Source organism: Dermacentor albipictus, chromosome 1, assembly GCF_038994185.2.
Source record: "Dermacentor albipictus isolate Rhodes 1998 colony chromosome 1, USDA_Dalb.pri_finalv2, whole genome shotgun sequence".
NCBI classification, from domain to species: domain Eukaryota; kingdom Metazoa; phylum Arthropoda; class Arachnida; order Ixodida; family Ixodidae; genus Dermacentor; species Dermacentor albipictus.
In genome coordinates this window covers 288,851,184-288,867,456 of record NC_091821.1, presented here as the reverse complement: position 1 = coordinate 288,867,456, position 16,273 = coordinate 288,851,184, and the positions used below count along the sequence as shown (strand labels likewise).

The following is a 16,273-nucleotide window of genomic DNA, read 5'->3' as shown; positions in this document are numbered from 1 at the left end:
TGAAAAGAAAAAATTCTAAAATTGTACCTCATAGTTTTTATACAGTTACAATAATTTAAAATGGTTAAATTTTAGTTTTGACTCGAAGTACAGCCTGGAGACCAAGAGGAACAGAAAATTTGTTTTTCCTTTTGACGGGTTTCTGTCATAGAAGATTCACAAAAAACAATAAATTTTGCGTTACGGAATATTTCTGTAAATTTTCCTTAAATTGGCAGCTTTTTTTTTTACACTGTGGTGTAACACTCAGTGTAGCTAAAACAGCTTCCCTCTTCGACCATCTTGACGGCGGTGATTTCCTCTTTTTCATTTTTTTTCTTTTTTGCAGTGTGGCATATTATATTACCTTGTAACGTTAGCCATTCAGAAAAAAAATATTAAAGACTACTCCTGGCTCTGCTTTCATTATTACTTATTTTGTACAATTTCTTACAAGGCTACACATTTGGCCGCCGAGTGCAGTGAGTGGCGGCGAAGTGCACTCTCTCAAAGTGCTCTCGAAGGTCCCTGAAACGATGTTGTGCAGATGTACGGAGTCGTTAGAGTAGCTCCTTCTGATCATTAATTAACGCATCTAAGTGCTCCGCGTAAAGCGTGTAATTCGTTACGAGGTTTGAAAACTGTACATCGCTGCCGATCGCAGCACACCACTCGCCTGAATTTTCAGCTGCCCCTAAAGATTTGTCGTCACTTGCCCTGATGACGATTGTAGGGCGAGCTATCCGTTTGGCTGCGCAAGGCGCGTCATTGATAATTTTTCAAACTTTACGGTGAACCAATGTCGTTCGTAATAGTTGGAATGTTAGTTAATTTGTTTCTAAACAAACAGAAAGAGAATGCACAAGGGCAATTTCTCACTACACTTATGCACATCCGGCACACAGCAAGCGTCGTCTGCTTGTGTTACAACACGCTCCGTGTTGACGAGACCACCGCGGTCAGTGTCAGTCTTTTCGCGAGCGCCAAACGTAGCGACTGGCAGTATGTCAAGCTGCGACATCGTGTCCCTCTGCAAGGCAGCAGACGAGCGAAGTGGCCGCAACGCATCCGACTGTCGCTATCCGATCGGCACCAGGATTTGGGCAATGGCGGCGGTCACTTTACACCGCAGGATTACTACCACAATATCCTTTCGTGAGTCCGCCATTTGGGTAAACGCAAGCGCAAGGGGACTGGGCCTGGCTGTTTCACCTGGCCGTTTCATGGGATGAGCAGCAGCGCAAGCGTGGACGGTCTGAAGCCATTAGGATGGTCTGCACGGTGCAGCCACCGATGGCACAGAGCTCTACCAAACACAGTAGCAGTAACGAAGTGCATTCTTTTCTGCTGGCGCAAATTTTTCGCATGAGCGTAATCGTTAACACGTTGTTTCTGTAAAAGTTTAATTTTTTTACACTTGGTTAAAGCTATATTAGCTCTTTGTTTGCCTGGTTAAGCGCTGCGACGCCAAGTGGGTGGACTGTGCAGTCTTATGAGGTCGCTCACGTACGTCTACGCTAAAGTTCCTTCATCAGCTTGAGTTTATGCCTCCACCAATCCGTTGAAACGCCCAGCTCGCCAGTGGTTAGCAGAATATCAGACACGTTCGGCACTGCGACGCACTCTGCTTCGATAGGTTTGCTTGCGGTAGCCTGCGAAGCATCTGGCGGAGATGTTGGAGAGCCTTCGCGCGCTGGCTCCCAGAGAACCGGAAGTAGACGACCCAACGTGCCATCATGACGCAGAGCCAGTGAAGGCGGAGCTTAGCCCCGATCACTCGGCGAACGAGTTGAGGAGAAAATGCATGGCTACGGAGGGGAGTAACTTGTAATCGGCCGTAGCTCTCTTAATATGAGACGCTTCACACAAATAGTAGTGCGAATTATTAACTTTAGCTGCACCCTACGAGTCTACAAAATTTGTCCGAACCGTTTCATGGCCCCTTTCATTTTGCCCGTGTCACATGGGTATAAGTAGTGCTTATCTGACTCAGGACACTTCGTGCTGCTTGTACAGGTCACACTGTTCACAATGAGGCGCATTATTTTGAACATAGAAATACACCACTTAGATAGAAAAGCTCTTCATAACATCGGCTGGCTGCCGGAGCAAGTGCATGTACATTTTATTTGTCTATATCCATCCTTTCGAATTATTTGATTCATCTTCATCTTAAGGAGAAAGCTAAAAAGGCCACAAAGGCTAAGATCTTCGCCTTTTAGAAAAGTTTAACTCTCTCCGGAAATTAAACGACAATCGCCGCTGCACAGCACGTTCGACAGATATTTCTTCTTTGAGCTCATGTCAGTACGTTTGCTCTTATATCTGCTCGTAAAATGTAAGGAATTTGTAAGTGCAGCACCTGGCTATAGTGGGGGGGCGCACAAGAAATGAATGGAGCCTGTAAAGCATCCGCTATGAATACATGCGCTGACCAAAGTGGTGGTTTCTTACAAGAACAATTTTTGTAGCAGCCAATTTTCCTGCTTATTTTTCTGTCCTTTAATTATCTACCCCGATCTGCCACACACGGACCTGGTCGATGCTACGAATGAAGCGTTGAGCCATGCTGAATCGGCTGCGCGCGCAGCCACAGAGGAGCCCACTCGGGTCCGTCATCTCCCTCCGCCGTCACATTGCGGGGGAGAGTGTGGCATTTACGCGGTCTCCTTCATTCACCCTTTCCTCCTATGCATAGCTTGCATGCCGATTGGGTCAAGTGATGCTTGCAGTCTTGTCAGCGCACTGCAATTGTCAAAAATGATCGCTTGTGGTCGTCATTTCGCCTGCGATCTCTAATATTACGCAGCAATGTGTTGACTGATTTTGGGCAGTTGTATACGTAATTATAGGCAGAGGCCACCAAAAAGGCCGCGCTTGTGGCCCCCGCATTCAATGAGCTCAGAAACACGCGAACCTACAAAGGTGAGTGACTCGATGGGCGAACGTCGGTAATAACCGCCCAGCGCGTGTCTTGTGCTAGCAGCACATGTGTTGCTGCGTCGGCCGCCCCTTCGTGGCTCGGCATCGCACTTTGTCCAAGAGCCCGCATTGGCCGAGGGCTAGAACCAATTTCTGCCAGACCAATGCTAGTGTGCTGCCTGGAAATTCAAGCAATCTGCGGCCATTTAGGGGTGCATTGCCTACGGGGCCGCTGTGACCCCATTTTCTTAAAGAAGGCACTTATTTTGTACAGGGCTCCAGGCGAGATGACAAGAGAGATTGTTGAAGCTTATGAAATCGCATTAATAAAAGTGCACACCCTCGCTATCGGCAAAAGACGTGCTTGAATTAACGCCTTGAAATGTGTGTTGCGACCACGTCGTGGACACCTGTGTGCTTGCTCAATGTATGCCCCTGAATGCTGACATTCCTATTCACTTTTGCTTCCGTTCGTGCGATATCGTGCACGTAGAATGTGTCGGTGGCACTGTGCGAGTGTTTCTCGACTGGCCGGGCCCACACGCTCTGTGCTGCAGGTTGCGGACGGTCCTCGGCGCTGCCAGGGGTGGCGGGCCCCGCGCGACGCGGGGACTGGCCGTGGCACGTGATGCTTCTACGGGACGGCAGGCACGTCTGTGACGGGACGCTGGTCACAGACAAGTGGGTTCTCACCGCCGGACACTGCGTGTCACATTGGTAAGTCACCGAAAGAAGGTCGGGAGACATCGCCCCGTCACTCACGTCGCGCTGCTAACCGAAAATGCAACCCGGTCATTCACTCAATAGACACGGGTCCACCCGTGTCAAGTGTGTGCAGGGCAAGCATCAATGGCTCAAAACAAGGAATACTGTTTACTTCTAATGCTAGTAGAGTAGACATATTACGTACACGCTGGCTACATCCCGCGTCGCTAACTTGAGTTACCTGCAAAAACTTCGATAACGCGTGTGACGCGTGTGCGCCATGATTGCTTTTCTGACGCGAACACTGATTCGCGTTTGGGTGCGAACAAATGAATGCGATAGCTACGTGTTATTACACTAAGTAAAACATCGCGATTATTCTTCAAGATGAATTTGTCATGTCTTTGTTTAAATGAAGGTGAACAAGACTGACTATTTCCGATGTCAATTAGTTACTTATGCGCACGCTAGGTGGTGGAAGAAAAGAAATCACTAAGCTTTGAGTGATACAATACTACTTCTTCTTGGGCAATCTGTATTGAAGTCATTGTAGCATAAACGAAACATTCTCATTCTTTGCGAACAAAGAAGGCTTGATTGCCAGAAGAAGCACACTTGGCCTTATGTTAAATGCACCACCGGTGTCGTCTATATGATACCGTTGTCGTGTGGGAGGGTCTATATAGGCCAAACCTCGAGGTGCGTTAACGGCCGAGCATGAGACCACGAACTGTCAATTATAAATAAAGGCAATGCGCATCTGTTTGGCCTGTAAGTTTAATCCATAGTTTCGTAAGCTTAAGATTCTAGGCAAAAGTAAGGATACTACTGCTCTTGAACTTTTGGAAGCGTGTCACATTAAAAAGGAAGCACTGATTGCGTTAGTGACTTGTCGATCTGCTTATTTAGTAGCCAAACGCGCCTTTTTTAATTTTCTTTTTCTTTGCCATGAAGAACGTGTACGCATACGCTATACTGAGTGTATCTATGATTTCCTATTTTTCTGAGGTCGAACCAATAAACCAGTTGTGAGTTGTCTGTTCGTTGTGTTCCTTTCAGCTGCAATGGCTTCAAAACTAAGAGTGACGTTGCTCAACTTCACTAATACTTCTTACTTTCATTTTGAGCCTTCAGAAGTTGATAATCCCTGGTCGGCATCTTCGACGTGAAAAACAACCCAAGAGGTAGACGCGTTTAATTGAATTGGTTGAAAATAAGGACTGGCTTTTATAGCCGACCGAACCTTGGTCGCAGCTTGTTCCGTAGTTCCTTTATCTTAAGGAATGTTGCATATAATTGTGTTGCTGCATCGAGATTTATATTCAACTTGATAGTGCTGCGACCACGAATGCACGTTTCTGTTAATACGCGCCCCTGTTCGCATGTTCCGTCGAGTGTCACGCAAACCCGCGGCCATCGGCGAAGTAACCGCAGGTGGTAGCGCACTTGCTTGCTTTCTTTGCGGCGGCCAGTAGGTTTTATTTGCTGTTACGCATCGTTTGTGCAAGATGAAATTCAAACGCAATCGTATATGCCACGTGCCGCAATGTACCAACAGAGCTGTGGCAAGTGAGCCTCCACTCGTTCCCCAAAGATGCGGTGAAGAACGGCTTGTCAAGTTGCGAATTGGCCAGCCACTGTTACGTCTCAACACCACAAAGGCGTTAACTTTACGTTCAACACAAATCACCACGAATCCATCAGCCCCTATCCAGAGGCCGACGCCGCGTGGGCACCAACTCTAGAGGGGTCCCACAAAAGGCCCTCACCCCGCCCTTTATCTGCCAGCCTGAGCAAAGGATGAAAAGGCGGGGAAAAACAACGACGATTTGGAAGTCACAGTTTTTAATTAGACGTTTAACACAAATCAAATCACCACCCATCCATCAGCGCCTATCCAGAGGTCAACGCTACGTGAACACCGACTGAAAGGCTTCCACGAAAGACCCTCACCCCACCGTTTACCTGGCAGCCTGAACGGAGAGAAAAAAGGCGGGAACAATGTCGACGACTTAAGAGGCGCAGGTTGCTTTCTTGCCACATATTTCAAACCAGTCTCTGCGGAGCATCATGGGCGTGGTATCTCAATGGGGAGTCTACGATGGTGATTTGCTACTGGACAGTCTTAAGATGCCCTAGTCGACTCGCCTAGGGAAGACGACGGCATTAAAAGCCGAGACTTGGAAAGTGAGAAGACAGGGCCCTCATGTGAACTTGGACGTTTAACTTGCTCCTGCATGCATGAAGTGGACTTCCGTAACTGGAGCCGGGTAACTAAGCTAAGTAAACCCTTTTTCCTTCATTTTATACAACCTGACGTAGTAGTCGATGGGCTTGGGGGATTTCAAGCCCGGAACGCCACCCTAGCCGCAACACCAGTCGCACCACCGATGAAAGTGTTGCGCGCATTTCGCCGGCAGTGACTTCTTCGGGAGCCACGTAGGGAAGAAGACGACAGTTCTTTGCTGATGTGCATTCTGTTAGTTGTTTTTCTACGAAAAGTCGATGCGTTAGAAGAAATCGAGCTTGCGACAGTGTATTGAAGCAGCGCGAACGGCTTTGATCCCGAGTATATGTGGTACGTGGGCGAGCGTCAGAAGCATTTGCTCAGGCCTGTACCAGCTCGTAGTGTGTGGTATCTGGATCGCGCATGTTTTCGTTCTCGCTGCGGCGCACGTGTGGCCCGCGAAAACGAGAACACACGAGCATTTAGGGTAAAAACTGGCATGCTTGTAGCGTCGCAGCTTTAGAGAAATGCTGCAGTAGATCTACGTGGGCGTAGCAATATTTGACCGTATTTCACCGGCAGCATCCCGCAGAGCGGCGACCTCTAAGAGCAACTACGGGCTGTCCAGAGGGCCTGCGACAGGGCGGAGGACCCCGATCTTCCGACCCCGACGTGATTGCGGCCCGCGACGGCTACGGGGACTCCCTGAAAAGGGAGGTACCCTAACGTGGTTTCTCAGCACAATTAGTGAAGTTATTTGTCTCTCTGACTGTCTCTCTCTCGCGCATACAGGCGCACAGATAATAGGCACGTTTGCATCCATGCACATTTACACGCGCCCACGTGTATACACACGCAGAAGAATGTGCGCACGCACGCACGCACACGAAAATGCATGCATACACAAGCACGCGTATGCTCGCGGACGCATAAGCGCGCTCGTGCGCACGCAGACTCAGATGCGAAGGCACAAGCACGCGCGAACACACAAACTCAAGTACACACCAAGCACACTCAAGACGTGCACACGCATATACACTCCCTCTGCCTCCCTGCTGCCTCTCAAGACGCTACGGCGTGCAGAGTAAATCACACTTGCTCTGCAATTACAGTTCCAACGCCAGCTCTAATTAATCGCCTTACGGTTCAAATTTAGTGCTTCTTGAAGTCAACAGGGCTATTTTCATATCTACACTGGCTACACGAGTGTAGTTAGCTTAAGAAGTCACCATATTTTTACTTGGCGTCGAAAAGTTTACCTCCGCCTACCTACATGAAGTCATTTTTATAGCTGTAGTGTAGCATGAACGCTACACTTTCTACATTAACGTTTCAATAAATGCAGGCAGCGGACGTCAAACAATATTAGTCATATAGCGATGATAGTAAATATTCGCTGAAGATGGTAGCGAAGTGCTTGCGCGACCATGTGTCACAGAGGCAGGTGAGCTAACCTTCCAAGAAGACAAAATTATATATCTTACTCATGGATGGCGCAGCCTGTTTTGGTCTCCGCGCTGTCTTCGTGCAGTGCGCATTCGCCATGTATTTAGCTGCACATTGTCTGGACTTGTTACGAAAGAAAAATTGTACACTGGACTTTAGTTTCATGGTAGCTTGATGTGGTTAATGCAACAGTATTCTGCGTCGTCGTGAGTCCCCGATAGCAGCGTGTGTGACGGCGATCCCTGCTCCTGCAAGGGGCGATGGCAAGCGGCTACTAGTAAGGCTCGATGCGACGCTCCCTTGGGTGTTGTCGCCGCTAACACAGAAATGTGCAGCCGGTAATTGGGAAGTCACGTGCTTTTCGTCTGCTGTGATTGGCTACAGCCCAGCGAGCCAAGTGCAGCACACGACTTCATAACCTCTGCCCAGCACTACACTCGTCTACGCGAGTCTGCACGAAGTGAAGGTAAAAAAAAAATAGCCCTAAGTTTCCCTCTGCCGGGAGGGTGCAAAACAAATTGCTCCTGAAGTGAAATGAGGCTTCAACGCCGATCCCTGACCAAAACACTGCTTTAACGCACCACCAATGTTCCGACTAAGCGGAATAAGCGCATATGTTGTTAGATGGAGTTCCAACGCCGACAGTCATCTCGTCGCAATCCCGTGACTCAGGAACGTTTTCCGGTACCGAGAAGCTTGATGTTGATGAGCGGTTCCAAATATACAAGAGCGTCAGCGCCCACAACAGGGGGTGCCAAACTGTTATGCTGGTTAACATAACTTTCTACCTGAAAGGAATGGCATGGCTCTGGTTTAAAAACCACAGGAAAGAACTGACGAGCTGGGAGCAATGTAAACACAAGCTCCACGAGTTGTTCAGTAAACCTGTTGGCCGTCGACGAGCTGCGCAAAGGGGTTTTGGGTCCCGCGTAGAGGCGTCAACCAAATCATGACATACATCCGGGACGTTCCCGCCCTTTGCCGCAAGGCTGACGAGAGCATGTCAGAAGACAAAGTGAACCACGTACTGAAGGGCATCGCAGACGATGCTTGTAATCTTTTCGTAAATCAGATTTTTTCCACCCCCCGCAAGGGCACCTTGAGACTCAAGGTGATGGTGCTTGGCGCCACCACGGACCCTTAGCCCGCATACCGAAGCTGTAATCCGCACCGTGGCGACAGGTTGTAAGGTGAAGGGTAGAAACCACGAACGGTGGCGGTCGGGGCCACGGTCAAGCCCCGGCCGACGGGCTTGACCGTGTTCACCAGGTGGGGGGCTCCGGGATCTTCTTGTGTCTATAGGGGTGAAACACAGGTGACACAATAGGAACCCTCAATCCACACATGCCGCATGGATTCTCAATTTCCCCTTCTAAAAAAAAACGATCGGAACCGGAAACGGTACCGCACCGAAGGAATCAAAGTTACTACTCAGAAATGTGCTGAAAATTTTCCACAGTTCCTGGTAGTTCACGCTGTTGAGCGAAACGCTCCAGTGGCCACTCTATCAGTGTTTGTACCACAAAAGTGGCTAGTAGCTAACATAGGCGAAGAATATGAAGCAAAAAAACTGTCCTCAGGAGATCTGCTTGTAGAAGTCAAATCCAAAAAGCAGAGTGATGCGTTACTCGCACAAAAGAAGCTTGCTGACCTTAACATTACTGTAACACCTCACAGAAGCCTGAACAGCGTTCAGGGAGTAATTTCTGAGCGGCTGCTAATGACAGAGAACGAAAATGAGCTCCAGAATTTGCGAGACCAAGGGGTAACGTCCCTTCGCCGCATAAATATGAGGCGCAACGGCGAAGAAAAACAACATCTCAAATCGTGCTAACATTCGGCAGCACTCGCTTGCCCGAGTCTGTCCGGGTTGCATTCATCAGGTGCCCAGTGCGCCCATACATCCCTAACCCTAGGAGATGTTTCAAATGCCAAAGGTATGGCCATGGCAGCAAAACATGTAGAGGCAAGGAGACCTGTGCCAAATTCGCCGAAACCCAACACAATACTGACAACTGCCAAGCAAGTGAAACAAAGTGTGCAAATTCGAATGGTCCACATGCAGCGTACTCACGAACCTGTGAAGTATTCAAAAAAGAAAAACAAATAATCAATCTAAAAGTGCCAGAAAACATATCTTACCCTGAGGCAAAGAAAAAGTTCACTCAAGAGACATCCAGGTCATATGTTGACGCCGTGCGCCGGGGGGCCGAGCGGCGTCTGGTGACAGTGGGCACACAGTACACCATTGTTGATGTGTGCCTGCCCCGTCCCCCACCCGAACGGCTGTCGGCTCCGCTGTCGGCACCATTGGCATCCCGGAGGTGCACCTGACGGCGGCCTCTGGCACAACCAAAGTTAGCGGAAGTGGCGACACACCACTCCAACTTCAGGCCACTGCCCAAACAGGGCCATCCACAACTCTGACAGGTGCAGCCAAGGCTGTCATACTATCGCACAAAAAAGGCTCGCTGGCCCCTGAGCCGGTAGGCCGCATGGCTTCCCCCCATCGGGAGAAGCCACAAATCCGTACCCCCGCGGGTTCCCCGCGGAAACCCATCACCTCGCTTGAGGCGATGGATATAAGCAGTAGCCCGCCACCGCAGCAGCGGCGGCGCAACTCCCTTGATTACGAAAAGGGAGGAAAAACTCCAATAACGGGCCCCACAAAACCGGGAGCATAGGCTTTGAAATACATCCGTCAAAGTTATTAGATATGGCGTTCCTAATTCACTGGAACTGTCAAGACATATTAAAAAACTACGGTGACATAAAAGATATTCTTTCTGTACATTGCCCGGTTGTTTTGTGTCTCCAGGAGACAAACTTGGGATCAAAACATAAAAATATTTTAAGTAAATATAAAGTCTTTCGTCACGACCGAGAGCAAGCAAATAGGCTCTCTGGAGGTACTGCCATAGTTGTTCAAAGTAGTGTGGCTACTCGTGAAGTCGAGCGTCAGACTACATTTGAAGCCAGTTGCAGTATCTGTAGTACACTTTAAAACAATTACAGTATGCTCCGTATATATCCAACCACACCTTACAGTAACGCTCCATGACTTAGAAGACCTTTTAAAACAATTACCAGAGCCATATCTGTTAGTCGGCGATTTTAATGCTCCTTCCAATTAGTGGGGAAGCGAACAATTGGACACTAGAGGCCGTATTTTAGAAGATTTTATTCTCTGCAATAATATATGCCTGCTCAACAGGGGCAAACCACATGTTGCTCTCCAAGCTCCGGAAAATGGAGCTGCGTAGATTTGTCTCTTACATCGCCTTCTGCTTTTAATGCTTTTAAATAGAATCTCTTGTACAACCCGTATGGTAGCGATCATTTACCTGTTCTTATCAACCTAACATCATCTCCGCAAATCATTCCTATAAAACCACAATGTTGGAAGCTCCATTTGGCCGACTGGGCGCTGTTTCAAGAAAATGCTAGCTTAGAAAAAATAGATCCACATAATTTAGGTATAGATGAACTTAATGAAATTGTCACAAACTGCATTATTTCTGCCGCGCTCCTGGTCATACCTCAATTTTCTGGAGTGGTGAAACAGAACCACAAAACCTGGCATACAAAAGAGTGTAGATTAGCAAAAAAGAAACAGAACAAAGCATGGGGAAACTTTCGAAGGTACCCAGCGCAGAAAAATCTCGTAAACTTTAAAAAGGAAAGAGCACAAGCCCGATATATCCGCCGTAGAACCGAAAAGACTTCTGGGCAAAATTACGTGACTTCCATAAATAGCTCAACCACATCAAAAGAAATGTGGGAGAAGGTACGAAAGCTAGATGGTAAATACTCCCCTTTCACACTTCCCCTTCTAACAGCCCCTGGTATACAGACAAACATCGAAGAGCAGGCAGACATTTTAGGTGAATATTTTTCGGCAGTTAACAGCTCATCAAACTACACAGAATCATTTCTTACGTACAAAAACACAGCCGAGAATCAAAGAGTCCCTGCAAGTGGATATACAAATGAACCATATAATAAATTATTCACAGTTCAAGAAATCAACACAGTCTTGTCCGCTGGTAAACAGACTGCACCCGGCCCTGACAGAATACACTATCAAATGCTGTCCCACCTCTCTGTACCTGCCGTAGAGGCACTCTTAAGTTTCTTTAATAAGGTTTGGGTATCGGATAAACTACCCGAAGCCTGGAAGAAGGCCATCATCGTTCCATTTTTGAAGCCCGAAAAACCACCAACCTATCCCAGTAGTTACAAGCCCATATCGCTCACCAGCTGCCTTGCAAAATCCTTTGAAAGTATCGAGAATATGAGATTAACCTTCGTGCTAGAAGCCCGTGAGTTTCTCGATGTCCATCAGTGCGGTTTTAAAAAGGCATGCTCCACAACAGACCGCCTGGTTCGTCTTGAAAATACTGTCCGCGAAGCCTTTATACACAAACAACAATGTCTTGCTGTTTTTTTCGATTTAGGGAAAGCTTATGACACAACCTGGAGGTACGGAATTCTTCACGATTTGGCTGAACTTGGCATTCGTGGCAGGATGCTGAACTGCCTAAAAGACTTCCTGTCAAACCGTTCATTCCATGTACGCCTCGGTTCAACGCTGTCGAAAATTTTCATTCAAGAAAATGGAGTGCCCCAAGGGAGTGTTTTAAGCACGACCCTCTTTGTCGTTAAAATGAATTCACTCAGTAAAATAATTCCAAGGTCAATTTTGTATTCAATCTGTGTCGACGATATTGAGATTGCTTGCACGTCCTCAAACATACCAACATGCGAAAGACAAGTGCAGTTAACAATAAATAAACTTTCAACGTGGGCTGACCGAAATGGTTTCCGGTTCTCCCCACAGAAAACAGTGGCCATCTTTATCTCACTCAAACGTGGCCTACAGACAGATCCTAAACTACATCTGAACGAAGCGGAATTGCCGGTAAAAAGTGAACACAAATTTCTGGGCATTACTTTTGACAGAAAACTGACCTTCTTGCCACACATAAAGAACCTGAAGAAGAAAACTTCCCAATCATTAAAAAATATTAAAGGTGCTTTCACATGAACGCTGGGGGGGGGCTGATAGGACCTGCCTTTCACGCATCTACCGCAGTATAGTTCGCTCTTGCCTCGATTATGGGTGCATAGTATACAACTCAGCTCGACCGTCCTACCTGACGCAATTAGATCCAGTACATAACTCCGGTCTGCGCCTTGCAAGTGGGGCATACAGGGCATCACCCATAAACAGTCTGTATGTCGAATGTAACGAACCAGCCCTCGCAGATAGAAGAGCCATGCTCACATGTGCATATGTCCTAAAAACCCGTTCACTACCAAAACATCTCTGCTACTCCATAGTTACGAAGTGCCCGTCTAAGCAGCTTTTTAACAACAAGCCGAATGCGGCGAGACCCCTTATTCTGCGATTTGAAGAAATTTGCCAGGAATTAGGTATTCTAGACACACTGCCTGATGTTGCCCAGAGACCCGAACCACTGCCACCTTCGCACACCTTTCCTAGTGTAGGTGACTACACACTGACACAATTTCATAAAACGCAAACTCCACGTGAACATATAATACAAGAATTTTCGGCGCTAGATGAAAAGTACAAAGAATACACAGCATTTTATACTGACGGTTCTAAAACATCACTTTACGTCGGAAGTGCTGTAGTGCAAGGTAAATGGGAAAAGGTAGTCAGGTTGCCTCAGTGCGCGTGAATTTTCTCAGCCGAATGTTATGCCATTTCGGTGGCTGTATCAAAAATAGTCGAGAGGAACATACAAAACAGCATTATCTACACGGACTCGCTGAGTGCAATCACAGCACTGAAAGCCAGAAACGTAAGGGAACCTTTAATAGGAAATGTAATCCATAACATAATAACTGCTCAAACACAAGGACACGAAATTAAGTTCTGTTGGATACCAAGCCATCACGGAATTAGAGGCAACGAGAGAGCTGACGCGTGCGCTGCTCATGCCTGCCATAAGGATGTCAGTACTGTAGATATATCCTATGCAGATTGCATGAAGTTAGTAAAAAATAAGCTTAAAGAAAAATGGCAGTGTACATGGAATAGCGAAGAAAATAACAAACTACATTTAGTAAAACCTATTCTGGGAGAATGGAGATCATGCAGGCATCAGGAACATTTTATAGAAGTAATTTTATGCCGCCTGCGCATCGGACACACGCGCCTAAGAAACTTTCTACTGACAAAACAAGACAAACCCTTATGTGAGAAATGTGGAGATGAACTCACTGTAAATCACATTTTTTTCTCGTGCACACAACTCGAACGGCTAAGGAAAAAATATTTTACTGTATTTTACAATGAACGCATTCCCTTCCATCCCAGCCTACTTTCAGGAGACAACCCACTTGTAGGAACTTGATCTGTTTTAGTTTTTTGAAAGACGCAGCGATCCTAAACTAAATATAATGTATCACAGAACTACTAATTCTGAAAATCCTTACCCAGTTTTTTCACGCATCTTATGATGCACCTCACCCATTCTCTCAGTCCTGAGAAGAAGGCTGAGGTCTCCATTTGATTTGATGGGCTCCTCAGAGTCCTTGTCCGGACAAGGACTTTCGCTGAGGATACCCCATTCTTGAAGGAAATTATACCATGTGTTTGGCGCATGATAGCCTGAGTTGCTTAGGCGCCATAGAACCGAATACAATACAGTACAACAAAATTTTTTCCACCATAGTCGACGTTATTAATGAATGTCGACGCTTCGAAGAAGCAAAAAGTCGTTGCAACGCGCACCAGTTGATGCATCTTCGAAATAAGGCTGCTACGGCTTCGTGCTAGAACTTTCACTCTGTGCATCAGCCGACAACGTCTGAGAGCCTCGTCCGTATCGCTCGCCGGAAGATCGGAGCCGCGGCACCGGTTGGCTTCCAGACATCTTCAAACTATTATCGACGGACGATTTCCCGTGCGCAGTCTGTTGAGCGCGACGAGTTGGGGAAAATTGGAATTCAGTCTGTCTATTCCGTCAACCGAGGGGACACCTACATTTTCCTGCAATCTCTTCTTCGTGAGGCCAGTACCCCTGTCGGCCTGATCGCAACCCAGCGGAATGGCGAACATCCGATGACCGGCCGATATGTATCAAGTGCTGGCATGTTGGCCACATTTCCCGCCACTGCAGCAGCACTTGAACGTCATGCCAATATCAATCTGCGCTCCAACCTTACCGCCACTCGCCAGGTACTTGTATATCGCCGCAAGATTCCACAGAGCCATATTACGCTAGGAGAATGCCAGCAAACTTTAGAGCAGGAAAAAATCGAGAGGCAGAACAAAGACAAAGAGACAGGAAGGTGGCTGGACTAACAACTGAACTTTATTCATGAAAACAACGTCCCCCAAGTCCGTACTGAACATGCGCAGGCACAACAAAACAAAAACACGGTCAACACCTTATCTATACACGTCTACAGTTATCAAGAAATAAAAGCTCTTTCTTGGTTAGGAACACAGATGGGGCGCTTACACAATTCTCGGGGCCAAGTTTATAGATGCGATAGGCTTCAATCAGTTCTCTGTCTTGCTGAGTCTTCGCCTTCGCCAAGATCGAAACGTCATTGAAGATAGGATCACAACCGCACTCCTTACAATGGAGCGGAAGATTACCTCCTGTGCCTGTGGGTATTAGATTTGCATGCTCACGCATGCGATCATTGACACAGCGACCGGTTTGTCCTATATAATTTCTACCACATGTCAAAGGGATATTGTACACTACACATGTGTCGCACGTGCGGTGCTTCACAACATGCTTGGTATTGCACGTTATCTTTCGCGAACTGTGCTGTGAGACCCTACTGCAAAGTTTTGCAAGCTTACAAGGCGCAGAACAAACCAAACTGACGTCATTTCTTGCCGCAATCTTTTTCAATCGATGAGAAATGCCATGTACATACGGCATGACCACCAAGTTCTTCTTTATTTTGTCTCGCACTTCGCAATCCTCCCTGTTTTTCTTTTTCAAACGTTTGTACACAGATTCAGCCACTGCAGTAATCAAAGTCTTTGGGTAGCCTGCTGCTAACAATCTCCTTACTTGCTGGGTGGCACTGTCTTGCATTAGATGCGTACAACTCTTTTCCACCGCATTCGACAAGCACAAAGAGGCTATGCCACGCTTGACCAGTTTCGAGTGAGCGGATTGGTACGGTAGCAACGTCTTTTTTGTTCTTGGACTATAAGCCCAGCAAATGTGACCTTGAGGGTGAAAGGTTAGAGTCAAATCTAAAAACTTGATGGAATTTTCTTGTGGTGCCTCATGGGTGAAACTAAGATGCCGAGAGCAATGCTGAAAAACTGATAAAATACTGCAAATGATATCAGGGAGACAATCACTTCGTCTGATATTTAAGAGAACCAGGAAATCGTCGACATACCTGAACACCCGGGCAACACGGTAATCGGTAATGGCGTCTGACAAAGACTTGTCGAATTTCGCTAAGTAAATACCACACAATATCGGCGCAACACTTGACCCTATACAGATACCATTCTTCTGTAAAAACATCTTGCCATCGAATTTAACAAAAGTATTATTATTACTCTACGCAGGCGTCCTCATCTACACGGCAGAGTCGTCCACCTTCGCCACGACGACCCCTGTCTCGCTCATCCCCTATTTACCGTTCTCCGTCCCTTATGTACCTGCACTCTATGAGAAACGGATGGGTGCAGCTTCGAGCGGTGACGCAGCTAAAACGACCGGAATTGCAATTGCTCTACTGACCTTACCGACGGAAAGGAATTTACTTGATGTGACGTAGATGGTGTCCCTCTCGCTGCTCTGCTTGATACAGGCGCGTACATCTATTTGATGAGCGACCAGCTTCGTAGGCTCATTTAAGTCCCGACACCTGTGACGTCCTGACTTGTGCGAGTCGCTAGCGGAAGAACACTGGCCACAATAGGAATGTATGTCGCTCTCGTTGGTGTCCGTGGCCGCCAAACATCTGTTTTCTTTA

General features: G+C 47.2%; 1 protein-coding gene across 2 annotated transcripts in view; it reads left to right on the top strand.

Annotated features, from left to right (window-relative positions):
* The window catches only part of LOC139054444 (atrial natriuretic peptide-converting enzyme-like), a 784,429-nt gene that overhangs the window by 651,807 nt on the left and 116,349 nt on the right, over nt 1-16,273 (top strand). For both annotated transcript variants that reach the window (XM_070531426.1, XM_070531425.1), the window contains one exon: nt 3,459-3,618. In XM_070531426.1, the coding sequence (XP_070387527.1) occupies nt 3,459-3,618 (160 nt within the window). The remainder of the gene's footprint in view (nt 1-3,458; nt 3,619-16,273) is intronic.